The sequence below is a fragment of the Mustelus asterias genome, chromosome 5 (genome assembly GCF_964213995.1).
Source record: "Mustelus asterias chromosome 5, sMusAst1.hap1.1, whole genome shotgun sequence".
Classification (NCBI taxonomy): domain Eukaryota; kingdom Metazoa; phylum Chordata; class Chondrichthyes; order Carcharhiniformes; family Triakidae; genus Mustelus; species Mustelus asterias.
The window spans coordinates 52,469,396-52,495,806 of record NC_135805.1 but is presented as its reverse complement, the minus strand read 5'-3'; the positions used below and the strand labels follow the sequence as shown (position 1 = coordinate 52,495,806).

Below are 26,411 nucleotides of genomic sequence, written 5' to 3'. Positions count from 1 at the left end.
TCTTGTTCTGGATTGTTATCTGTTGATTCCTGTTTAAAATGCAAATAGATGGCTATCTACAAAAGAAAATGATCAATTCCAATTGTAATGGCCTCCATTGGCTCATAATTCCCTACTATTTAATTATTCTGTTTCTTTAATGACTTAAAGCTTCTGTCCATTATTTAACATGAGATGATTCTATTCTTGATTCTTCTCTGGGTCTGTTATTTCCCCCGCTTCCCTTTTCCAATTGTATTACTATGGCCATCTACCTCTTAAAAATGTTCTGTTTCTTAGTCTACCTCTCCCCTATTCACCTTTATTGAAGCCTCTTTCCCTTCTTTTTGATTTTTTAATTTACTCTTTCATGGGAAAGGAGTGTCACTGACTGGGCCAGCATTTGTTACCCATCCCTAACTACCCATGATCCAAGTGGCTTGCTTCAGAGTCAACCACAGTGCTGTGGGTCTGGAGTCACATGTAGGCCAGATGAGGTTTTTTTTAAGTTTATTTATTAGTGTCACAAGTAGGCTTACATTAACATTGAAGGTGACGTCACAGGTGGAGAAGGTGGTGAAGAAGGCATATGGCATGCTTGCCTTTATAGGACGGGGCATAGAGTATAAAAGTTGGGGTCTGATGTTGCAGATGTATAGAACGTTGGTTCGGCCGCATTTGGAATACTGCGTCCAGTTCTGGTCGCCACACTACCAGAAGGACATGGAGGCTTTGGAGAGAGTACAGAGGAGGTTTACCAGGATGTTGCCTGGTATGGAGGGGCTTGGTTATGAGGAGAGATTGGGGAAACTGGGGTTGTTCTCCTTGGAAAGACGGAGGATGAGGGGAGACTTAATAGAGGTGTATAAAATTATGAAAGGCATAGATAGGGTGAACGGTGGGAAGCTTTTCCCTGGGTCGGTGGTGACGTTCACGAGGGGTCATAGGTTCAAGGTGAAGGGGGGGAGGTTTAACACAGATATCAGAAGGACATATTTTACACAGAGGGTCATGGGGGCCTGGAATGTGTTGCCGGGCAAGGTGGTGGAGGCGGACACACTGGGAACGTTTAAGATTTATCTAGACAGCTATATGAACGGAGTGGGAATGGAGGGATACAAAAGAGTGGTTTAGTTTGGACCAGGGAGCGGCGCGGGCTAATTGTTCTTTGTTTCTCGTTTCAAGGCTTCATTCTATGATCAACTTGCTGGTGCCAGTACAGAGCGAGACTGCGGATAGTTGGGAACCTGTGTCGGGGGCAGGGAATTCATATGGTGTTCGTGGAAGTGGAAATGAATAGGGTTGGGAAGCATTTTCCGATCAGGGCCAGTGTGATCTCCTGGACTCGTTTCGATCGCCTCAGGGGGTCGGAGAGGAATTTCCCAGATTTTTTTTCCCCATATTGGCCCTGGGGTTTTCACTCTGGGTTTTCGCCTCTCCCTGGAGATCACATGGTCTGGAATGGGGGGGAGGGGGTGAGCTAATAGGTTGTGATGAACAAAGCATCGTAGCTGTGAGGGACAGCTCGGTGGATAGGATATTAGTATGTAGATAGGCTGGAAAATTGGGCGGGGATCCTGGATTCAGGATTCAATCCTGGACCGGGGAGCGGCGTGGGCTTGGAGGGCCAAAGGGCCTGTTCCTGTGCTGTATTGTTCAATTGCAATGAAGTTACTGTGAAAATCCCCTAGTCGCCACACTCCGGCACCTGTTCCGGTATACTGAGGGAGAATTTAGCATAGCCAGTGCACCTAACCAGGAAGTCTTTCAGACGGTGGGAGGAAACCGGAGCACCTGGAGGAAACCCACGCAGACACGAGGAGAACGCACAGACAGTGACCCAAGGCGGGAATCAAACCCAGGTCCCTGCCGCTGTGTGGCAGCAGTGCTAACCACTGTGCCACCGTGCGCCCAGGTAAGGATGGCGGACACTAGTGAACCAAATGGGTTTTTTATGACAATCGATGATAATTATTCATGGTGACCATGAAACTTCCACGTTCAGATTTTATTAATTTAATTTAAATTCCACCAGCTGCCGTGAATTTGAATCCACACCCAAACAGTATTAGCCTGGGCCCCTGGATTACAAATCCAGTGAGAGTACCACAATGCCACCATCTCATCCCTATATCGAGGTAGTTAGTTAGACCCACTTTCGCTTCCATATCTTTTTAATCGGGACACTGGGTGGGATTAAAATAGATGAGAAGGTATAGAAAGGCTGGTAGGACTAAGTGGATAAGCCAACTGGTCCAGATGAAATGCATTCCAGAGGGAAAGAAAGATAGAATTTGAAGGGGTGTTCACCACAATCTTTCAATCTTCCTTAGATACAGGGGTGGTTCCAGGGAACTGGAGAATGGTGAAATTTACAGCCTTGTTCAAAAAGGAAGGATAAACCTGGAAACTACAGGCCAGTCTATTTAACTTAGGTGGTCGTGAAGCTTATGGAAACAAAATTCCGGGGAAAAATTAATATCCACTGGGCGGCACGGTAGCAAAATGGTTAGCACTGCTGCTTCACAGCTCCAGGGACCTGGGTTTGATTCCCAGCTTGGGTCACTGTCTGTGTGGAGTTTGCACATCCTCCTCGTGTCTGCGTAGGTTTCCTCTGGGTGCTCCGGTTTCCTCCCACAGTCCAAAGATGTGCACGTTAGGTCGATTGGCCATGGTAAAATTGCCCCTTAGTGTCCTGAGATGCGTAGGTTAGAGGGATTAGCGGGTAAATATGTGGGGATGTGGGGGGAGGGCCGGGGTGGGATTGTGGTTGGTGCAGACTCGATGGGCCCAATGGCCTCTTTCTGCACTGTAGGATTTCTATGATTCTATGAAGTCTGGGCCAAGTAAGGAGAGCAAGCTTGCATTTGTTTGACTAACTTGAATGAGGTATTTAAGGAGGTAACAGGGAAGATGGATGATGGCAGCATAGTTGATGCTGATATTGACTTTCAATAGGCATTTGATTAAGTACCGCATTTTGATGTGGGCGAAATTGAAGCAGCATGGAAAAAATTTGGCTAAAAGACAGAAATGTTATGAATGACAGTTTTTCCAGACAGGAGTGGATATGTACTGCAGTGTTCCCCAGGGATTGGTTCTTGACGCAACATTAATAACTGGGACTTGAGAGAACAGGGCACAATTCAGAAATCTATAGATTATACAAAATTTGAAAGCACAGCAAACAGTGAAGAGGAGAGTAATAGACTTCAAGTACGCAGGCTGGTGAAATGGGTAGAAACATGATTTTCAATGCAGGAAAGTGTGAAGTGATAGATTGTGGTGAGAAGATGGAAAGTGACATCGTGTGGGATTCTCTGGCCATGCACATCAGCGGGAATCTCTGGTCCTGCTGCAGTGAATAGAGATTTGGCTGAGTGCCAAATTCTCTATCCTCGCTGGCTGCGGTGGAGGGGCGTGAATGGCCGGAGATTTCCGGCCAATATAAACTAAACGGTACAATTTTAAATAGGGTGCAAAAACTGACATGAAGGTGTTTGTGTACAATCTTTGAAACTGGCAAGACAGGTTAGCAAAGCAGTTACTAAAGAATGTGGAATCCTGGGCTTTATTAATTGATGGAAAGTGTACAAAAGGAAGTTATGCCAAACAAAAATACAACACTAGTATGGACTCAGTTGAAACACTGTGCCCAATTCTGGGAACCATGCTTCAGGAAGGATGTCAAAGCCTTAGAGGACGTCATGGCTTTGGAAAGGGTGTCGAAGAGATTTACTGGAATGGTTGCAGGGTTTATAGTTCCATAGGTGGGCTGAAGGAGTTCAGGGGGTTCACCATAGAACAGAGAAGTGAAGAAAACTTTTGGTAGAGGTGTTTAAATTTAGGAAGGGTTTTGATAAGAGTTAATATGGAGATACTGTTTCCAATGGGTAATGCAAATTAATTCAGACGGCACAGAATTATGGCAATTGACAAAACAAACCAAAGCCATGTGGGGAAAAGCTTTTTCATACGAGTGGTTAGAATTTGAAATGCTGTGCCCAATAGCATGGTGAATACAGGTTCACTAGTAGCTTTCTAAACGTAATTAGATAAATAGTTGAGGAAAAGAACTGTAGAGATATGGGGAATTGTGTTGTGGAAAGTGGACTAACTACTTTGCTCTTCAAAAGAGAATGCTGTGGACTCTCCTGATACAGATCTGTAGCTAAATCTTGATCTCCTGACCAATATAAATATTGGATTCTATGTACTTCAATGCAGTATGATTCACTGATTCCTCTATCGCTATTGAATTTGATGATTCTATCTTCTGCACCAAACTTCTAAAAGTCTTTCTTTTCCTTCAGCCCAGGAGCCCCTCTGATATGGACAGCAGCATATTTTAAAAATTAATTCAAGAGATGCGTCTTTTGCTTGCTAGGCCACCATATATCACCCATCAGGGCAGTACAATGGTTACACTGCTGCCTCATAACGCCAGGATTTAATCCCGGCCCTGGGTGACTGACTGTGTGGAGTTTGCACATTCTCCCCGTGTCTGCGTGGGTTTCCTCCGGGTGCTCCAGTTTCCTCCCACAGTCTAAAGATGTGCGGGTTAGGTTGATTGGCCATGCTAAAATGGCCCCTTAGTGTCCTGAGATGTGTAGGTTAGAGGGATTAGCGGGTAAATATGTAGGGATAAGGGGGTAGGGCCTGTGTGGGATTGTGGTCGGTGCAGACTCAATGGGCCAGATGGCCTCTTTCTGCACTGTAGGGTTTCTATGGTCAGAATGGCATAGATGGAGCTCTGCATTAAATCTACCTAATATAAAAGACAACATGCCACTGCAAGGACCTACTAGTTGGCTGAAATTGTTCTGATCATCAGCACCAGGAAGAAATAACTTTATTTCCCAGCTCAGAAACTTGAAGGCCACACTATTTTGGTATAGCTCACAACTATACCATCTCATCGCAGAAAGCAACAATAGAGATAGAGTGAAAGAACCATCCATTAAAGGCAATGTTTGGTGTTGTCTCCTCTGCAGGAGGTAGATTTGTTGAGTTCCATACCTGTTTAAAAGCATGTAGTAATGCTATACATCGTGCATTGGATCCTATGATAATTCCTTGAGAGTACTGCAACCCTAAACGTACAATAGCAGGGTGAAGCACAGTTGAGGGGATGCTGCAAAGGATCAAAAAAAGAAACAAGAATGCAAGTGCCAATTGATTTGGTGAACAATGCTATTCTTCTGCAATAAATTGAAGGTGTGCATATAATCTGAAATTTTACTACACCAGTAAAGCTAATTGCTGAACATGACAAGTGTGATTAAAAAAAACCACAAGTTAGAATTAGTATTCTGTTGATTGATGGAAAATAAAATTTTGACAGTGGCTCATTTAATATCTAAATCTAGATATAACATCTAGATAGCTAAAAATTAGCAAATAAGCCAATGAGTTAAATTTCAATGACAATTTTTATTTTTATTTATCTATTAGTCACAAGTAAGGCTTACATTAACCTGCAGTGAAATTTCCCTAGTGAAATTATGTTGCTACATAGAGCAAATGATTAAAAATTTCCAATAGGTGCTAAAGTTCTACAACTCTTAAGTATGAGCTTGCTGACACCAAGTTGCAATACATCCAATATACCCAATCTCCGCAAAAAAAATGGGTTCACATTTTCAACATTCAAGTTATCATTTTCGTTGTGCCACTGTAAAGGATGGCCTGAGAGAAGTCTAAGAGCTGAGGACTGGTTATCCCTGGTTTGGCTTTCCTGCATCGCCTTGTAATCAGTTTCAAAGCTATACTAGCAAGGTGAACCCAGGTACTTTTGCAGAAATGGTAGGCACATGGTGGAGCCATTCACAAAAACGGAATTAAATAATTAAAAGGCAGATTGTGAAATGCTATGGGACTCAATGTTGGCTATTGGAGGTTCTCATGCTTATCATCCTAGAAATTACATGGAAAACACTTCATGAAAATATACAAGCTTGGCGCAGGGATTCAACTGGGAATAAACAAACTCTGCTGAAGGGCTCATTTGTAATGCCAGAAAGAATGTTTGAAGCAACTTTGTGATTGCAAACGAACTCCAACAATACTCCATAACAAGCCCACCAGCTTCCACAACTACCTTCTCACCCCACTTCCTGTAAGGACTCCATCCCATTCTTTCAGTTCCTTTGCCTCCGTTGCATCTGTTCTGATGATGCCACTTTCCAAAGTAGCGCTGCCGGTACGTCTTCCTTCTTCCTCAATTGTTGTTTTCCACCCACTAAGGTTGACAGGGCTCTCAACCGGGTCCAACCCAACACCCGGGCCACTGCTCTCACCCCCTCCCCTCCCTCCCAGAACCAGGATAGGGTCCACCTTGTCCTCACTTTTCACCTCACCAGTCTCCACATTCAAAGGATCATCCTCTGCCATTTCCGCCAACTCCAGCAAGATGCCATTACTCAACACATCTTCCCCTCACTCCCCCTGTCAGCATTCTGCAGCATTCTCTCTGAGACACCCTGGTCCACTCCTCCATCACATTCAACACCTCACTTCCTGCCTATGGTACCTTCCAATGCAATCATAGAAGGTGCAACACCTGCCCCTTTACCGCCTCCCTGCTCACCATCCCAGGGCCCAAACTCCCCTTTCAGATGAAGCACGCTTCACATGCACCTCTTTCAATCTCGTTTATTGTATTCGCTGCTCCCAATGTGGTCTACTCTACATTGGAGAGACCAAACACAGACTGGGTGACCGCTTTGCAGAACACCTTTGGTCCGTACACACCACCCTGCTCTCCTGTCCTTGGCCTTTTGCAATATTCTAACCCCAACGCAATCTAAAGGAACCAGATCTCATCTTCTGATTGGGCATTTTATAGCCTTCCAGACTGAACATTGAGTTCAACAACTTCAGAGTATGAACTCTCCCCTCCACCTCCACCCTATTTCCATTTATTTTATTTCTTCTTTTCATCTCATGCATCCATTTTTATCATCCTTCATTTTCACTTCCATTTTTCCACTTCTCCGTTCTCACTCTCCATCTTGTTGACGTTGCATTTGTAAGTAGATTCTTCATAGCTTCAACCCAACCATAATAGTTTCTGGGACTACATTCAGCAATAAAGCAATATATGAAGACAAATCTACTTACGTCAGCTGTTGAGTCAATGGCATTTGCCGGCTGTACTGGTGTAAATGCAGAAAGAGAATGTCTTTGCTGCCATAATCTTGCCGAAGTGGAACCTATAATGAACAAAGGTATTTTAAGTATCTGCTTATACTGTAAAGTAAAATGTACTGTTCTTAATATTAAACCAAAATCAACACATCCAATAAGAACACCAATGTTCAAGTAGAAGTTTGGGCCTTCTTTACAAATACTATTATTCAAATTTATTATCTGGAACATAATTTTGCAGGTCCCTTAAGTACAAACAATTGTTTTTCATAATGATTATAACTTGCAAGAGTATTGTGGTATGCAGATATAATTCAATGCCTGCATTTTCATACTCTGGTGGTCACAAGTACTGCTGTACTGAGCAAGAATATCACTGACTTCAAAATTGAAATCAATTATATTCCTTTTAGCCATCTTCAAGAATGCTGCATAGTAGTAAAATCCAACAAATATTCAAAGTAAATTGTACATGGGAATTCTTATTGGTGAGATTAGCATTAGATTTTTGGATTCGATTCATTCTTTCAAACTTCATATTTTAAATCAACATCTTTTTTAAAAAAGATGATAATGAGTCTTTTTTGATTCTTCCAAAAGCATCTGGTCTCCAGAAACAGCATGAATCGGACCAAGATCAACAGGATAATAAATACAGGCCGGAATTTTACCAGCACGCACACCCGCCCGTGGCTCGTAAGATCGCGCCCAAGGCCAACGGAGAATGCCGTTCTCGAGCCTCGCCCGCCCCGATTTTAGGGCGGGCATGCCGGTAAAATCAGGGCCATGGTGTTAGTTGATCAGAGCACAACAGAAACAACTGCATGAGAAAATCAAAGAGTTTATCACAACTCTTATAAAAAGCCTAGCAATATAACAATTTGCTGCATACAGTGCAGTCTCCTCTACATTAGAAAGGTCAAACATTGCATAACTGAACATTTCTGTCAGTTTAAAAGGAGGGACCCCGAGCTTCCGGTCACTTGCCATTTTATTTGCCCACTTATAATTCTACTTTCCTGGCCTCAACCTCCGAACTATTCCAATGAAACACAGCAGAAGTCAAGGACCAGTACCTCATCTTTCAACTGGTACTTCACAATCTCTGGACTCAGCACTGAATTGGAGAGCCTTGGAGTCATTATGGCACACAAGTCAGCCATTAAACCAATCAAGTCCATGCCAGCTCTCTGCAGAGCAATACACTCTATCCTCGCAAGTTTATTTCCTCACGTCTACTAATTTCTTTCTGAAATCATTAATAGTCCCTGCTTCCACCCTCATAGGGATCGAATTCTAGGTCATTACCATTCTCTGTATTAAACACTTGTCCCTCTCAAGCCCCTGGCATCGCTTTTTCAAAACCTTAAATCTGTGCTCCCTAATTCTTGCATTATTAGCTAACGTGAACAGTTTTTCTTTGACTATCTTAGTTAAGCCAGTCACAATCTTGTACGTTTCCCATCAAATAACTCCGCAATCTTCTTTGTTCAAAGGAAAACAGTCCCAGCTTCTCCAACTAACCTTCTAGCTAAAAACCCTAATTAAAAAAACATTCATGGAACGTGAGCACTGATGGCTAGACCAGCATCTATTGTCCATTTCTAATTGTCCTTGAAAAGGCACTGATAAGCTACCTTCTTGAACCAATGCAGTCCATGTGATGTAGGAACACTCAAGTGCACTTAGGGAGAGAGTTCCAGTATTTTGGCCCAGCGACAATGAAGCAATGATTATATGTTTCCAAGTCAGATGGTGCATGGTTTGGAGAAGAACTTCCAGGTGATGCCGTTCCCATGCAACTGCTGTCCTTGTTCTTGTTTGGAAGGTCCTATCTAAAGAGCCTTGGTGAGTTCTTGCACTACATCTTGTATATGGTACACACTGCTGCCACTGTGCGTCGGTGGTAGAGCGAGTGAATGTTTGTGGATGGGGTGCCCATCAAGTGGGCTGCTTGGTCCTGATGGTATGGAGCTGCCCGAGTGCTGTTGGAGCTGCACACAGCCAGTCACCGCAGAGTATTCTATCACTTTCCTGACTTGTGCCTTGTAGGACAGGCTTTGAGGAGGCAGAATGCAAGTTACTCACCACAGAATTCCCAGCCTCTGACATGCTTTTTTAGCCGCAGTATATATATCTAATGCAGCTACTGGTTACTGGTCAATGGTAACTCCCAGGATGTTGATAGTGAGGGAACGAGCGATGGTAATGGTAATGCCATTGAACGTCAAGGGAAGATGGCTGGATTCTCTCTTCATGGAGATGGCCACTGCATAGCACTTGTGTGGCATATATGTTACTTGTCCCTTGTCAGCCCAAGCCTGAATGTTGTCCAGGTTTTGCTGCATGTGGACATGGACTACTACAGTATCTGAGGAGTTGCGAATGGAGAACATTGTGCAATGATCAGTGAACATCCCCACAAGGAAGGATATTGATGAAGTAGTTGATGATGCCTGAGCCTCGGGCACTATCCTGAGGAACTGCTGCAGCAATGCCCCAGAACCAAGATGATTGACCCCCAAAGACAATTATCTTCCCTTGCTGGGACTTCAACCAGTGGAGGACTTTCCCCTAACTGGAGTTTTTACGGGTGGCAGAGTGGTTAGCACTGCTGCCTCACAATGCCACGGACCCAGGTTCGATTCCTGACTTGGGTCATTGTCTGTGGGGGGTCTGCACATTCTCCCCGTGACTGCGTGGGTTTCCTCCGGGTGCTCCGGTTTCCTCCCACAATCGGAAAGACGTGCTAATTATGTGGATTGGCCATGCTAAATTCTCCCTCAGTGTACCCGAACAGGCGCCGGAATGGGGCGACTAGGGGATTTTCACAGTAACTTCATTGCGTGTTAATGTAAGCCGACTTGTGACTAATAAATAAACTTTACTTCTTTACTTTTTTTTTCACTTCACCTCACCTCTGGAGCTCAACTCTTTTGTCCATGTTAGAAGTAAGGCTGTCAGAGTCAGGAGCTAAGTGGCCCTAGTGTATCACAAACGGATCATTGGTGAACAGGTTATTGCTAAGTGTCACTTGAGAGAAGTCTTGATGACCTCTTCCATCATTTTACTGATGATTAAGAGTAGACTGATGGGACAGTAACTGGCTAGGTTGGATTGTCCTGTTTTGTGTATAAAGGACATATCTGGGTAATTTTTCACATTGCTGGGTAGACGTCTGTGTTGTAGCTGTGCTGGAACAGCTTGGTCTGGGTGCAGCAAGTTCTGGAGCACAGGCCTTCATCACTATCGCCAGGAACCATATCGTTTGCAGTATCCAGCCATTCATGATATCACGCTGAGTGAATCAAATTGGCTGAAGACTGGCACATGTGACTAGTGGCCATCTGGAGGTGGCAGAAATGGATTATCCACTCGCCACTTCTGACTGAAGATTGTGGCAATGGCTTCAACATTATCTTTTTGCACTGATAGGCTCATTCATCATTGCAGATGGGGATATTTATGGAGCCTCTTCCTCCAGTGAGTTAACTGTCCACCACCATTCACAACTCAATTTAGCAAGACTGGTTGTGGGATTGCTTAGCTCTGTCTATTGCATGCTGCTTACACAAATAATCCTGAGTTGCGGCTTCACCTGGCTGAATCCTCATTTTTAGGTATGCCTGGTGTTGCTCCTGGCATGTCATCCTACACTCCTCATTGAACCGAGTTGATCCCCTGGCTTAGTGATAATGGTAGAGTGGGGGATATGCCGGGTCACGAGTTTACAGATTGTGGTCGAGTACAATTCTCCTGCTATTGCTGCTGATGACCACATCCTCTCATGGATGCTGAGTCCTGACTTGCTCGATCTGTTCTAAACTTATCCCATTTAGCACACTGGCAGTGCCACACAACATGATGATGGTTATCTTCATTGTTAAGATGGAACTTCCTCTTCACAAGGACCGGGCAGTGGTCACTCCTGTGTTCTGGTCTTTCCTTCCCTCCTCCTCCCCCAACATCCACCTTTCCTCACTTTTTAACCACTCTAAAATGTTAAATCTCTAATTTCTTCAAGCTGATGAAAGGTCACCAACCCGAAACATTAACCGTTTGTCTCCCTCCAATGATGCTCAGTCATCCCTACAGTTTCTTTTAGTACCAACATAAATTTTGATACAAGTAATAAGACCTCCTATAGTTCAGCACACAGCCCCAGTTATCTTCAGTAGATTTCCAGGTAACTTCTGACTAATGCAGTGCTATTTCCTCGAACGTAGTCCTCCATTTCAGTCAGCTTCTTTTTAATCAGCAACTAGCCCACTTTGTAGCTATTGTCATTAAAATCTCTGGTGCAATTTTTTACTTCCAAACATATAAAAGAGAGACAGCTACCTCACACGACAATTTACCTGACAACTTGAGCTGCAAATGTAACATTATTTACTTAATCAGTCAGTGACTATCAGAGATGAGAACGAGCTCAGTGATTGGAAAGAAGTCAAAAGCTCAGTGAGTCATAGCTGCGTTCTCTCACTGAACTGTTTCTCCCGATACAGTGAACACATTCTCTGGAATTGATGGGATGGATGCTATAAAGGTGGGAGGGATAGTCATCGACAATATCCACTCTGCCGATGAACCAGACTTAGAGGAACAAATGAAGGCGACTTGGACAAATTAATTGATACAGACACAGGGAAATTGCTATTCCCACTGGAGAGCCGGCAGCATAGCGTTGAGCGGCCCACTGCACATGCGCCGATCTGTCAGAGCAGAGACCGGTGCATGCGCAGTGGCCCCTGTCTGCCAGCCTCCCGATTGTTGGCCAGCCTCGCAACCCCTGCAACACCACCCATGCAACCCCCCCCCACGGTTCGATCGCTGGCCAGCCTTGACCCCCTCTCACCTCCCCCATCTTTCCCTCACGCCCCCCCCCACCGGCAGTCCCAAACCCACTCCCCCGCAGTCCTGACACCACCAACAGGCTAGCCCCACCCGGGTGGCCAGCCCCCGATCACTGGCCTCCTTACCTCCCCCACTGATCCCGACTGCAGTGTGGCAGCAGGACCTCCCACTGATCTACCCCAGAGGCCCCGCCCCATTTGGCCCCTCCCGCTTGGCACTGCCCCATGCCCGGTGGGCAATGCCAAGATGCCCCCTGGACACTGGCACTTTGTCCTTTGGGCAGTACTAGGGAGCCAAGGCTGGCACTGCCAAGGTGGTAATGCCCAAGGGCACCCCCCACCACCTCTGGGGGGCCTCAATTGCCCCACCTTCACTCCAGTGGAGTTGAGCGACAGCTCCCCCCGCAAGTAGGGAGCTACTGTTAACCGCGTTAACAATCCCAGACCTGTTAATAGCATTTAAATAGTATTCAAATTAGGCACTGCATTCATTATGTAGCTCCGTGCCGATTTCCAGCACGGGGCTGTTGGTGCCGGAAATCTGGCACTGGGAGATGGCCCGCAAAACGGCCCCCGCTAGAGTCTCCCGGCCCGCTGCGCTGGATGGGAGTGTCCCGTTATGTCGGATCAGTGATGAATTATGGATGTGAAGCATTGAGAAACAGAAATGTTATACTGCAGAAGGATCCTAAAGGTAAGACGGGTGGAGAAAAGACCTAACAAAGAAAAACTGAAAGAAGGCCAGAAGAACAAGCGAACTCTTAAATAATTTTAAAAGACAGCAAATGAAGTTCTTTGAACATGTTATCCATGCAGAATAGTTAGAATAACTAATCACCACAGGAAAGATTAAGAGAAGAAGAGCAAGAGGCATTTAGCAAAGAAAGAAGCTCAACAATCAGAACTCCAGGAATAGTGATGCTCTGATCGCAAGGTTCGGAAGAGATTGGTTGTCTACACCAGTTGGCACTTACATGATGAAGATGCAACATTTTTAATGAATTATTAACTGAACATAATATTCCTGACAAAAGCACTGGGTACACCTAACTTTTGTGTGGAGGACTGAAAATTTTAAGTTACTTTAAAAAAAATAAACAAAAAGGTAAAGTCACCATAGTTCCGGATGACCATAGGTTGTCCTTCCCTTTGAGGGGGAAGAGTGATTTAACCTGAGAATCAGCACACCTCAGGCAAGGCTGAGAAGGTGGGGCCTTCATGAATAACCTCAGCTGGTACAGGAATTGAACCCACACTGTTGGTCTCACACTGCATCCTGAATCAGTGGTCCAGCCAACTGAGCTAACTGTCTCACCAAGAAAACAAATAAATGCTTAGATGAGTAGCAGTGACCAAGACAGTATGAGAAAACAATGAGTAGATAAATGTACAAAAAAGATGCAATATTACCAGTAACATGCAAGATAACTAATAAGAATATAGTGACCCCTGGGACAAGAGACATTAAAATTAAAGCAAAAACACTGCAGATGCTGGAAATTAGAAATACTCAGCAGGTCTGCCAGCACCTATGGAGAGAGAAACAGTTAATGTTTCAAGTCAAATATGACTTTTTTAGAACTGAAGGAGTATACAGATATGATGGGTTTTCTGCTGTTGAAAGAATGAGTCAAAGAAGAAGAAGAAAAAAGGAAAGGTTTGGGATAGAGGGCTGAGAGAGTAAAACAAAGATTCATGGAACAAAAGGAAAAGGAAGCGTGAATGATTATAGGAAAAAAAAGCCTTTGCCTAGAGTATGTGTGAATAGTAGAATAATGAAGCAAAAACGTTAAAATTAAGGTTAAGACTGGCACATAGCAACACAAAAGAATCAAACTGGGAGAACAGAGTTCATGGTCTGAAACTGTTAAACTTAATGTTGAGTCCCGAAAACTGTAAAGTGCGCAATCTAAATATCAGGCACTGTCCATCAAGATAGTGTGGAGCTTCACTGGAACACTGCAGCAGGCCAACGGCAGAGGTGGAAGTGTGAGAGCAAGGTGGAGAATTAAAATGGCAAGTAATGAAAAGCTTGGGGCCATGCTTGCAGACTGAGCAAGGTGTTCCGCAAAATGGTCACCCAATCCGCATTTGGTCTCCTCAATGTAGAGGTGACCGCGTTGTGAATAGTGAATACAGTATATTAAATTAAAAGCAGTGTAAGTATACCACTGCTTCACCTGCAAGTGACATTAATGTAGCCAGCTAAAAACGACTTTAGTACGAGCCGAACAAATTAGGTGAGCTAGTTATGTGCATATTAATAGTTGCTTTGCAGTACAGAATTTGAGCATTGCTAAAGAGAGATGCTGTTGAATTTTTTTGTCTTGCACTCAACAGGACAAATGCAAGAGTACTAAATTTCAAGGGGAGCAAGAATTTACATTGTACAAGTAAAGGGTGCTGACTGGTTGGCAAGTCAACTCCAATTGGCTGAGATGTTTCTTTGGAGAATGCACCACGGGACTATTGTTCCCACAATTATGTTTACTTCAAAAAAAAGGTGCAATCCCTTGACATGTTCCTTTTGCCTGCAGAGGACAGATCCCTGCATATTAATTTATGTAGCTTGTAGGATGTGTTTCAAGCCATGTAGGTCATACTCCCCAACAACTGGTTAACGTTATCAAACACCACGTCTTTTCGGCTATTTGCAATAGGCAGATTACCAATCGTATTTAACCAGCCCAGGCTCGCAAAACTCAGAACATAATGTCAAAAGTTACATGTGGTTCTGAGATTGGACAGCGCTTGCTGAGCAATCCCAAGTGCGCTAAGAATTACGCTAACTGATTGATCATCAATCAGGCATGCTAGAAGTTATGGATATTTATATGCAAGGACTTGCTTTCTCCAGGTAAAAAGGAACATATCAAGGCATTGAGCCTTTTTTGCATTTAACAAAAGCGTGAGAGACAAGAAGTCGTTGGTGCATTCTCTTTGGTACTGCGTCGACCAGAGTCGACATGCCAACCAATCAGCATACTTTTCTCATGCAGTATAAATTCTTGCTCTCTTTGAGATTTGCCATTCTTCTACCTGTCCTAGTGTGTGCAAGATGAAACATTTCGTCACATGTATACACAGCAAGATGTGTACATACACTACAGGAAACTGGTTTTACATATAGGTTTTACTTTTAGGTAATGCAAACTCTGTTTGAACAATTCTCATCTGAACCATGCATTTATGCTGCCAAATTACAAAATGACCCATTAAAATCCCACTCAAAGCAGGAAAACAAACAATTAGCACACAGTTCCAAACCTTAAACTTGGGACCCTTTATAAAGCAATCTGTTGAATGAGCCTGGAAGAGATATTCACAACTATACTTAATACTGCACCAGCAATACAAATCACGGTTTGATTAGTTTCAGCCTCAAATCAAGTTGAATGTAAATCCTTGCATTATTCAGATCCAAAATATTAACAGTCACCCAAGACTTACAAAATAAGTCATGATATGGCTCATGATTCTAAAACTGATTGAACACATCAAAACGAACAGGGTAATTGCACCACAGAGCAGTACAATTTAGTTTTGTAACTTCTCATTCCTCTGCAAAGCAAGCTCCTGAACTTCCTCAATCTTTTATAATTCATTAATGGATGAAGAATAGAAAGAAAATACAGATATCCATTGCTCATTCTTAAAAGAACGGAATTGATGGATTCAGGGGTCGGTCATGGCACAATGGTATCATTCTGATGTATATGAACTAGAAATCCATACAGCAAGTTCAGATTTATTTTTCCCAAATGCAAGTTTCTATTAATTTGTGGCATCTGTACTGCATTTAAAAGTGTGCCAAGGTACACTGGCGCTATGATGAAACCAGAGCTGAAGGTCGGTATATTGTGTCTTAAGTTCCTATTCAAAGAGCCCACAGACTGTCTCAAACATTGTGACTAAAGGAGCCAAAGAAATAGGTGTGACGGTTAAAATGCAAACTGTGCAGATACTGACAAAGAGGTCAGAAGCTTGGCATTCTGTGGAAAGTGACTCATCCCTAGACACCTCAAAACATTTCCACCATCTACAAGGCACAAGTCAGGATGGCTTGCCAGTATTGGGTGCAGCTTCACAACTCAGGAAGCTCAATGCCATCCACAACAAAACAGCCTGTTTGATCCTATCCACCTTGAACATCCACTCTCTCCAACACTGGTGCAATGTGGCTGCAGAGTGAACCATCTGCAAGATACACTACAGCAAGTCACCAAAGCTTCTCTGACAGCACCTCCAAACCCATGACATCTCTCACCCAGAAGGACAAGGACAGCAGGCATGTGGGAATATCAAGTTCCCCTCCAAGTCACACACATCATCTGACATGGAAATAGAAGTGCCATTCCTTCACTTATACTGAGGCAAGATCTTAGAACTCCCCCCTTTAACAGCACAGTGGAAGTACCTTCACCACCTGAACACAGGCGATCCAGTAAAGGAGCTCACCACCATCATGTCAAGAGCAACTAGGGATGGGGAATAAATGCTGGCCTTACCAGCAATGTTCAGATTAGTGAATTGATGAAAAAACGTTTAATATGTTGACAAAATTCTGCTAGAATTGAGGCATTACAAAAGTGACTTTTAGTGAAGGTCACTGCATGGCAGCTCAGTATTTCAACATGCCGCATTGCTCAGGGTCATGTCTTTAATTCTCCCACATTCTGTTACAAGGTTGAAAATTTCTAGATTAAATATCACAGAGTAGGTTAACCCTTATCATCTCTGCAACTCTCTTCTGACAGGTAATAACAAGAAACCAGAGGAATTGTATGTGTGGAACCTGACTGGATAAATGCTATTTAAAAATAGAAAATGAAAATTCAGAATGTTAAAATAATCAAAACGGAATGAATTTTCAGTTTAAACAGTACCTGTTGCCGCTCCAGTTTTTTGGCCAGTTTTTTAAGAGCTGCAGGGTCATCTGCCTGAACGTGATCTGGGAGTCGTTTTACCACTGCGAAAAAGGAGTTCGGAAGATTTTCTCATTATTCAGGAGAGTGACAATGCAATTAAATAAAAACGTATATATTAAACACTTTCCTTAAATCATCAAAAGAATCCTTATTGTACTCTCCTGCGAATTAAATAACATTCAGTGACAATCAGCAAAGGTTACATTTTAACAAAACAATATAAAGCAGCAGTGATGTAGACAGAGTGATAATTTAATCTGGGGTTTGGGGTAAAAACTCAAACCACTTGGTATGTTCCTCCTTCTACTATGGATTCATAACAGAAATTAAGCTATCCAGTTCAAACTGATCAGAACCTTTATCATGTGTCATTGCATGCACAATGTCTTTTCATGTTTTTCTATGTCATGTTTTTTAGAAAAATACATGGCAAATATTATGAGATGTTTATTGGATTATACTCCACTTAATGGCTGTGAATATGAATGGAATAAGAATCTAATGCTGTACTGTATTAAAAACACAAATAGAAACCTTGTATGACATTTGGTTGAAGCTTTTTGTCTTGCATTCATCAGGACAAACACAAGAATACTAGTGTCACGGGAAATAACTTAATACTGCATGAGAAGAGGATGCTGATTGATTGGTAGGTGGACGATGATTGATAGAAGTGTTGCCATGGAGAATGAATCGGTTGATGGTGATTGACAGTTGTTTGAAATTTAAACCAGTCAAGGTACTGCTCTGTGGAATGAACCAACGAAAGGCTATCAGTGATGTCGTTTAGCTGAAACAGATATGATATGTGTACATTCTATGTCTGCAAAAAATAGAGCCCTGTGTATAATACACATAGCCTCTCTGTACACAGGTGCACCACACTGCAAGACCAAATGACAATCTTAAATTAGTTATCAATGTAATTTTTAAGAACAGTGAGGATTATAAAGAACAAAGAACAATACAGCACAGGAACAGGTCCTTCGGCCCTCCAAGCCCGTGCCGCTCCCTGGTCCAAACTAGACCATTCTTTTGTATCCCTCCATTCCCACTCCGTTGATGTGGCTATCTAGATAAGTCTTAAACGTTCCCAGTGTGTCCACCTCCACCACCTTGCCCGGCAGCGCATTCCAGGCCCCCACCACCCTCTGTGTAAAATACATCCTTCTGATATCTGTGTTAAACCTCCCCCCCCCTCACCTTGAACCTATGACCCCTCGTGAACGTCACCACCGACCTGGGAAAAAGCTTCCCACCGTTCACCCTATCTATGCCTTTCATAATTTTATACACCTCTATTAGGTCACCCCTCATCCTCCGTCTTTCTAGTGAGAACAACCCCAGTTTACCCAATCTCTCCTCATAACTAAGCCCTTCCATGCCAGGCAACATCCTGGTAAACCTCCTCTGCACTCTCTCTAAAGCCTCCACGTCCTTCTGGTAGTGTGGCGACCAGAACTGGGCACAGTATTCCAAATGCGGCCGAACCAACGTTCTATACAACCGCAACATCAGACCCCAACTTTTATACTCTATGCCCCGTCCTATAAAGGCAAGCATGCCATATGCCTTCTCCACTACCTTCTCCACCTGTGACGTCACCTTCAAGGATCTGTGGGCTTGCACACCCAGGTTCCTCTGCGTATCTACACCCTTTATGGTTCTGCCATTTATCGTATAGCTCCCCCCTACGTTAGTTCTACCAAAATGTATCACTTCGCATTTATCTGGATTGAACTCCATCTGCCATTTCTTTGCCCAAATTTCCAGCCTATCTATATCCTTCTGTAGCCTCTGACAATGTTCCTCATTATCTGCAAGTCCAGCCATTTTCGTGTCGTCCGCAAACTTACTGATCACCCCAGTTACACCTTCTTCCAGATCGTTTATATAATCACAAACAGCAGAGGTCCCAATACAGAGCCCTGCGGAACACCACTAGTCACAGGCCTCCAGCCGGAAAAAGACCCTTCCACTACCACCCTTTGTCTTCTGTGACCAAGCCAGTTCTCCACCCATCTAGCCACCTCCCCCTTTATCCCATGAGATCCTACCTTTTGCACCAACCTACCATGTGAGACTTTGTCAAACGCTTTACTAAAGTCCATATAGACGACATCCACGGCCCTTCCCTCGTCAACCATTCTAGTCACTTCTTCAAAAAACTCCACCAGGTTAGTGAGGCATGACCTCCCTCTCACAAAACCATGCTGACTATCATTAATGAGTTTATTCCTTTCTAAATGCGCATACATCCTATCTCTAAGGATCCTCTCCAACAACTTCCCGACCACGGATGTCAAGCTCACCGGCCTATAATTACCCGGGTTATCCTTCCTACCCTTCTTAAATAACGGGACCACATTAGCTATCCTCCAATCCTCTGGGACCTCACCTGTGTCCAGTGACGAGACAAAGATTTGCGTCAGAGGCCCAGCGATTTCATCTCTCGTCTCCCTGAGCAGCCTGGGATAGATTCCATCAGGCCCTGGGGATTTGTCAGTCTTTATATTCCCTAAAAAACCTCACACTTCCTCCCTTGTAATGGAGATTTTCTCTAACGGGTCAACACTCCCCTCCGAGACACTCCCAGTCAACACATCCCTCTCCTTTGTGAATACCGACGCAAAGTATTCATTTAGGATCTCCCCTACTTCTTTGGGCTCTAAGCATAATTCCCCACTTTTGTCCCTGAGAGGTCCGATTTTTTCCCTGACAACCCTTTTGCTCCTAACGTATGAATAAAATGCCTTGGGATTCTCCTTAATCCTTATCTAACAATCTTTTGAAATCTAGAGCGCAAAATTAAATGCAGCTCCTGATTTACCCATTCTGGTACACAAAATCATGGTGGGAGGGTGAAAGCTGTATTTCACCACCAACTCTTATTGAGATTATTTTTTTACCTTGTTGAGGCTCACTCGGTGCAGACTTTGTCTTCACTGAAGCAGCAGGTTGGCTCTGGTCAGGTTTCTTGGACTGTTTTGCACGGTCTTCTTGTTTTGCTTTCCGTTCAGCTCTGCTTTTTCCAGCTGAACCTTTTTCACTGCTGACAAGTGTGTCGCCTGATGCTGCATTTGTTTTCGAAGCTAAAACAAAGGAGGCAAAAGGAGAAAGTTAATCAGATTTGCTAAAATTTGTTCCTTTTCAGCTTTTCAAACTAGACAGTTAAAAAAAACTAAGGTAGCACGTTAGTACAGTAGAACATAAGAACTAGGAGGAGTAGGCCATCTGGCCCCTCGAGCCTGCTCCACCATTGAATAAGATCATGGCTGATCTTTCTATGGATTCAGCTCCATTTACCCGCCCATTCACCGTAACCCTTAATTGCTTTACCGTTCAAAAATTTATCTACCCTTGCCTTAAAAACATTCAATGAGGTAGCCTCAACTGTTTCACTGGGCAGGGAATTCCACAGATTCACAAGACATTCCTCCTCAGCTCAGTCCTAAAACTGCTCCCCCTTATATTGAGGCCATGTCCCCTAGTTTGAGTTTCACCAGCCAATGGAAACAACCTCCCTGCTTTTATCTTATCTATTCCCTTCATAATTTTATATGTTTCTATAAGATCCCTCTCATTCTTCTAAATTCCAATGAGTATAGTCCCAGTCTACTCAGTCTCTCCTAAGCCAACCCTTCAACTCCAGAATCAACCTAGTGTATCTTCTCTGCACCCCTTCCAGTGTCGGTATATCCTTTCTCAAGTAAGGACACCAAAACTGTACACAGTACTCCAGGTGTGGCCTCACCAGCACCTTATACAGCTGCAACATAATCTCCCTGTTTTTAAACTCCATCCCTCCAGCAATGAAGGACAAAATTCCATTTGCCTTCTTAATTAGCTGCTGCACTTGCAAACCAACTTTTTGCGATTCATGCGCAAGGACACCCAGGTCCCTCTGCACAGCAGCATGCTGCAATTTTTTACCATTTAAATAATAGTCCATTTTACTGTTATTCCTACCAAAATGGATGACCTCACATTTACCAACATTGTACTCCATCTGTCAGATCCTTGCCCGCTCACTTAAACAATCTATATTTGCAAACTTCCAGTGTCCTCTGCATACTTCGCTCTACCACTCATCTTAATGTCATCTGCGAACTTTGACACACTACACTCGGTCCCCAACTCCAAAACATCTATTAACAATTGCAGTCCCAACACTGATCCCTGAGGCACACCACTAGTCACTGGTCACCAACCAGAAAAACACCTATTTATCCCCACTCGTTGCTTTATGTTAGTTAACCAATCCTCTATCCATGCTAATACATTACCCGTAATGCATGCACCTTTATCTTATGCAATAGCCTTTTCTGCGGCACCTTGTCAAATGCCTACTGGAAATCCTATCACACCACATCCACCGGTTCCCCGTAGTCCACCGCGCTCGTAATGTCCTCAACGAATTCCAGTAAATTAGTTAAACATGACCTGCCTTTCATGAACCCATGCTGTGACTTCCCAATGGGACAATTTCTATCCAGAAGTCTCGCTATTTCCTCCTTGATGATAAATTCAAGCATTTTCCCCACTACAGAAGTTAAGCTAACCGGCCTATAGTTACCCGCCTTTTGTCTAATGCTTTTTTTTTTAAAAAACAGTGGCGTCACATTTGCTGTTTTCCAATCTGCCGGAACCACCCCAGAGTCCAGTGAATTTTCGTAAATTAACATGAGCACATTTTCTATTTCCCCCGCCATCTCTTAGTACCCTGGAATGCATTTCATCAGGTCCAGGAGACTTGTCTACCTTTAGCCCCATTAGCTTGCCCAACACGACTTCTTTAGTGATAATGATCGTTTGTAGGTCCTCGCCTGCCATATCCTCCTTGTCATCAATTTTTGGCATGTTACTTGTGTCTTCCACTGTGAAGACCGACACAAAATACCTTGTCAATGCCTCGGTCATTTCCCATTATTAAATCCCCCTTCTCATCCTCTAAAGGACCAATGTTTACCGGAGCCACTTTTTTTCATTTTATATATTTGTAGAAACATTTGCTATCTGTTCTTATATTCTGATCTTGTTTACTCTCATAATCCATCTTAATTTTCTTTATAGCTTTTCTTGTGGCTATTGGCCTTTAAAGATTTCCCAACTCTCTAGTTTCCCATTAATCTTTGTCCCTTTGTATGCATTTTCTTTCAATTTGATACCCTCCTTTATTTCCTTAGATATCCATGACTGATTATCCATTTTTCTACAATCCTTCCTCATCACTGGTATATACTTTTGCTGAGCACTGTGAAAAATCGCTTTGAAAGTCCTCCACTGTTCCTCAATTGTCCCACCATAAAGTCTTTGCCCCCAGTCTACCTTAGCCAACTCCTCCCTCATCCCATTGAAGTTTCCTTTGTTCAAGCACAAGACACTGGTATTGGATTTTACCTTCTCACGCTGCATATGTATTTTAAATTCAACCATACTGTGATCGCTCCTTCCGAGAGGATCCCTAACTGTGAGATCATTAATTATTCCTGTCTCATTGCACAGGACCAGATCTAGGATAGGTTGCTCCCTCGTAGGTTCCATTACATACTGTTCGTGGATACATTCTACGAACTCCTCAAGGCTACCTTGACCAACCTGGTTTGACCAATCAACATGTAGATTAAAATCCCCCATAATAATTGCCATTCCATTTTTACATGCATCAGTTATTTCTTTGTTTATTGCTCGCCCCACTGTGATGTTATTATTTGGTGGCCTATAGATTATGCCTATCAGTGACTTTTTCTCCTGGCAATTTCTAATTTCCACCCAAATGGATTCAACTTTTTCTCCATAGAACCTATATCATCTCTCCCTACCGCCCTGATGTCATCCTTAAATATCAGAGCTACACCACCTCCCTTACCTTCCTGTCTGTCCTTCCGAATAGTCTGACACCCCTAGATACCCACTTCCAGACGTGACCACCTTGAAACCAGGGCCGCGATTCTCCCGTCCCGACCCGCTATTCTTTTGGCGGGTCAGGTCAGGAGATTTGTGCATGTGCCGATTTACGGGTTTTGCGCATGCGTTCCCGATGTGTGCGCATCTCCCAGCGACGGATATCTGGCGCGGTTGGGAACACACTGGAAACCAGCAGAAACAGCAGGTAAGTAATTTTAATCTATTTTTAATGTTATTTGAATGTGATTATCGGGCCTGGGACTGAATTCTCCGGGCTCGCTCGCATCTCTCACTCCGGCAGGGTTTAGCCGGGAGACCCCACTGGAGTGAAGGGACGGGCAATCAGAACCCCCCAGGGGGTCGGGCGGCTGTGGGGAGGGGGGCGGGGGTTGGTGCCCCCTGCACATGGGCACCCTGGCAATGTCAGCATGTGCCCCGGTACTGCCCAAGGGGCAAAGTGTCCATGCCCAGGCACCTTGGCCCTGCCCACCAGGCATCAGGCAGTGCTAAGGGACAGCAGAAACAGCAGGTAAGTAATTTAAATCTATTTTTAATGTTATTTGAATGTGATTATCGGGCCCGGGACTGAATTTGGGGGGGGGGGGGGTCCCCGCTGTCACTCTACATTGAGATCCGATTGGGACTGAAGGGAGGCCAGCGATCAGGGCGGTTGGATCTGCCTCCGGGAAGAGGGTAGGGTCTGGCCTGGGAATGCTTGTGGGGGCTACGATCGGGCCATGGGGGGAGGGGGGGGCAGCACAGTGGGGGTCCCAGTCTGGCCAGCGATCGAGCTGGTCCGCAAACTGCAGGCTGACAGTTCGGGGCCACTGCGCATGCGCAGAGTCCTGGAATTGTCAGCCTCTGGCGTGAATAGGCCCCGTCTCCCGAGCTTTTAATGATATTTACGATTGTGACCTCTACAATGCACAGAGTGTGGGAGATTAGAGTCTAAGCTCTCACTGAGAAAACAATCATGATTTACACCAGTTTTCCTGCAAATTCAGCACTGAGCACATGTTTGGGAGAATCGCCACCCCCCCCCGCCCCATGTCTCTGTAATGGCCACTAAATTATACTCATTCACGATGAGTTGTGCCATCAACTCATTTACCTTGTTTTGAATGCTACAAGCATTCAGGTGAAGTGCCATTATGTTAGTTTTTATACCTTTTTTTGCACCCTAACGCCTCCATTAATAACATCTCCTGAGTTCTCCTTCCTTTTAACTTTCCTCATAATCTTCCACGTAGTTGAAACCTCCTCCCCACATGCTAACCTGCTGCTTTGCTTCCTATTAACCATTATACTTCCCTTCCTCAATCCCTCCCATGGTAGTTAGAGACACTGGTGACAGGTCTCGCAAGATCCAAACTAAATAAGCATTAGTGGACAAAATTGTCTGAAGGGGAAAGAACTGCATTTTTCTTCTTTTACTTCTTCTAGATTTGTAAAACTAAAACTAAACTATAAATAGAACGAATACAGCACAATAGGAAGCCTTTCAGTCTGCAGTATCTGTGCCAACTCCCTGCAAGGACAACTCAGCAATTCCCACTCCTCCTCGCTTTCTCTGTAGTCGTGAATTTTTTTTTCTCTTCAGATAATTATCCAATCTTTCTTTTTCTGGTCATCCTTCAAGGCTAAGATGACCATGTTAATCAACACCCTGTTGAAATCTGCCTCCAACACACTCTCAGGCAGTGCATTCCTGATGCTACCAACTCGCAGCATAAACATTTTTTCCTCATTGGTTCTCTTGCCATTCACCATAAATCAGTGTCTTTTGGTTCTCAACAGTCTCTCTCTCTCTCTATCTAGTCTGTCCAGGCTGCTCATGATTTTCAATATGATTCTGATCTGCAACACCAGGGTAGCAGCTTCCATCCATCCTACTTCAAATTCGTGATCCTGCTCTTTTAGATTGTTATACATGCTACTGCAGCACCAACATGACTAACAGTCATATCCCCATGCCTTTAACAGATAAAAGGTAAAGTCGCCGTAGTCCCAGATTACCATAGAAGTGGTGATTTAACCTGAGGATCACCACACCTCAGGTGAGGGGCAAGGTTGAGAAGACAGTCCTTCAAGAATAACCTCAGCTGGTGCAGGAATTGAACCCATGCTGTTGGCGTCGTTCTGCATCACTAACCAGCTGTCCAGCCAACTAAACCGATCCCCCACCTTTAACGATAGCTCTCTTGACTGCCAATTAATGAAAGGATATGCATGTTGTCCGTTTTTATTTTCTCTTTCTCCTCTTTCAGGTGAGAAAGGAGGGAGGGGAGGGAAAGGAACAGTAAAGTCTAATGATTCCTACTCATGGTAGTGTGGACCACTAATTTACCAGGGCCAAGTTAAATGTATTCAATTTAAACATCCAAACGACAACTCAAAATCAATAGGCTTGGGTACCGGCTTAGATCAGCTGGACAGCTAATTAGTGATGCAGAGCAATGTCAACAGCACAGGTTCAATTCCTGAACCAGTTGAGGTTATTTGCCTTTTATACTTTTAAACAGTGACGCTTTATTTTTATTCTTGCAAATACAATGTGTTGATAAGAACAACCCAACATTCCTTGTTAATTTAACAACATTTCAGACTTTAGAAAACCTAAACAGACTTGTAATGGTAGATTATGTCGGTATTTTAAGCAGCACAGTTGACCTGTGGGAATTTAATGCCATTAATGCTCCAAAAGATGGAAAAGTTTCCCAACCCTGACACTGCTAACCTGAGATTGCGTGCAAAAAGAAATTAGCAACGGGAGCGGAAAAGAGAGCAATTTACTTTTCTGCTGTTGTTTATTTGGGCCATCTGTCGATAAAGCATTTCCACCATCTGTGGTCTTATCTTGCCTCCTGTTTTTCTTCTGCTGTTTCTTCTCCTTCCTTAATCGTAGCTTTTCTTCCTTGGACAACTCTTGTCCTTCCAACTGTCAAAGTAAATAAAATAAAAACATCCTTTATGTAGTTGGATTTGTGAAGAAAAGGCGAGTTCAGTTTGAATAAAAATGTAGGAAAATCATTTGACAGAATGTGACATCGAACTAGGAGAAAACTGCAAAATTCCCAGTCGGAAATGTGAACAATTCTTTATTAATAAAGTATTTTGCGGGGAAAAACATTCTCTCAAAGAAACAACAGTAAATAACTGCAGTTATTATACAAGGTTGCCTATAACCACATCACTCATCAAATTGTTGCAAGATATCAGCAATGTTAGAAGTGCGTATGTAGCATGCAACAAATAAGTAGCTTTGAAACATTTACAAAACATGTTACAATGAACACTTAAGAGAAACTGATTTTTTAAAAATGTTAAGTGTTTAAAGTTCCTAGAAGGTATCATACATATAGCTTTACATTCACACATTTGTGCTATTATATAATTTACTGAGGCATTTTACAACGTCATTGTATAGCCAAGTTCTATTTATAAACATTGTATGAATGTACATCCTCCAACAAAATTCAGTTTACATCCTGACTGAGGAAGGCATCACATCAGACTAAAAATATGCAGTTTTACTCAAGAGTTTCATATATAATGCACAGAAATAGGCCACATTGTTTAAAATTGATACTGAACT

General features: G+C 43.5%; 1 protein-coding gene across 2 annotated transcripts in view; it reads right to left on the bottom strand.

Annotated features, from left to right (window-relative positions):
* The window catches only part of eif2b4 (eukaryotic translation initiation factor 2B, subunit 4 delta), a 69,171-nt gene that overhangs the window by 8,108 nt on the left and 34,652 nt on the right, over window positions 1-26,411 (bottom strand). The window contains exons 3-8 of one of the 2 annotated variants that reach the window (XM_078212600.1): window positions 25,610-25,754; window positions 19,819-20,001; window positions 16,868-16,950; window positions 15,249-15,290; window positions 7,102-7,193; window positions 4,999-5,113 (exon numbers count right to left, since the gene is read on the bottom strand). In XM_078212600.1, coding sequence (XP_078068726.1) covers window positions 4,999-5,113; window positions 7,102-7,193; window positions 15,249-15,290; window positions 16,868-16,950; window positions 19,819-20,001; window positions 25,610-25,754 — 660 coding nt within the window. The remainder of the gene's footprint in view (window positions 1-4,998; window positions 5,114-7,101; window positions 7,194-15,248; window positions 15,291-16,867; window positions 16,951-19,818; window positions 20,002-25,609; window positions 25,755-26,411) is intronic. The other variant, XM_078212601.1, reaches the window with a different exon arrangement.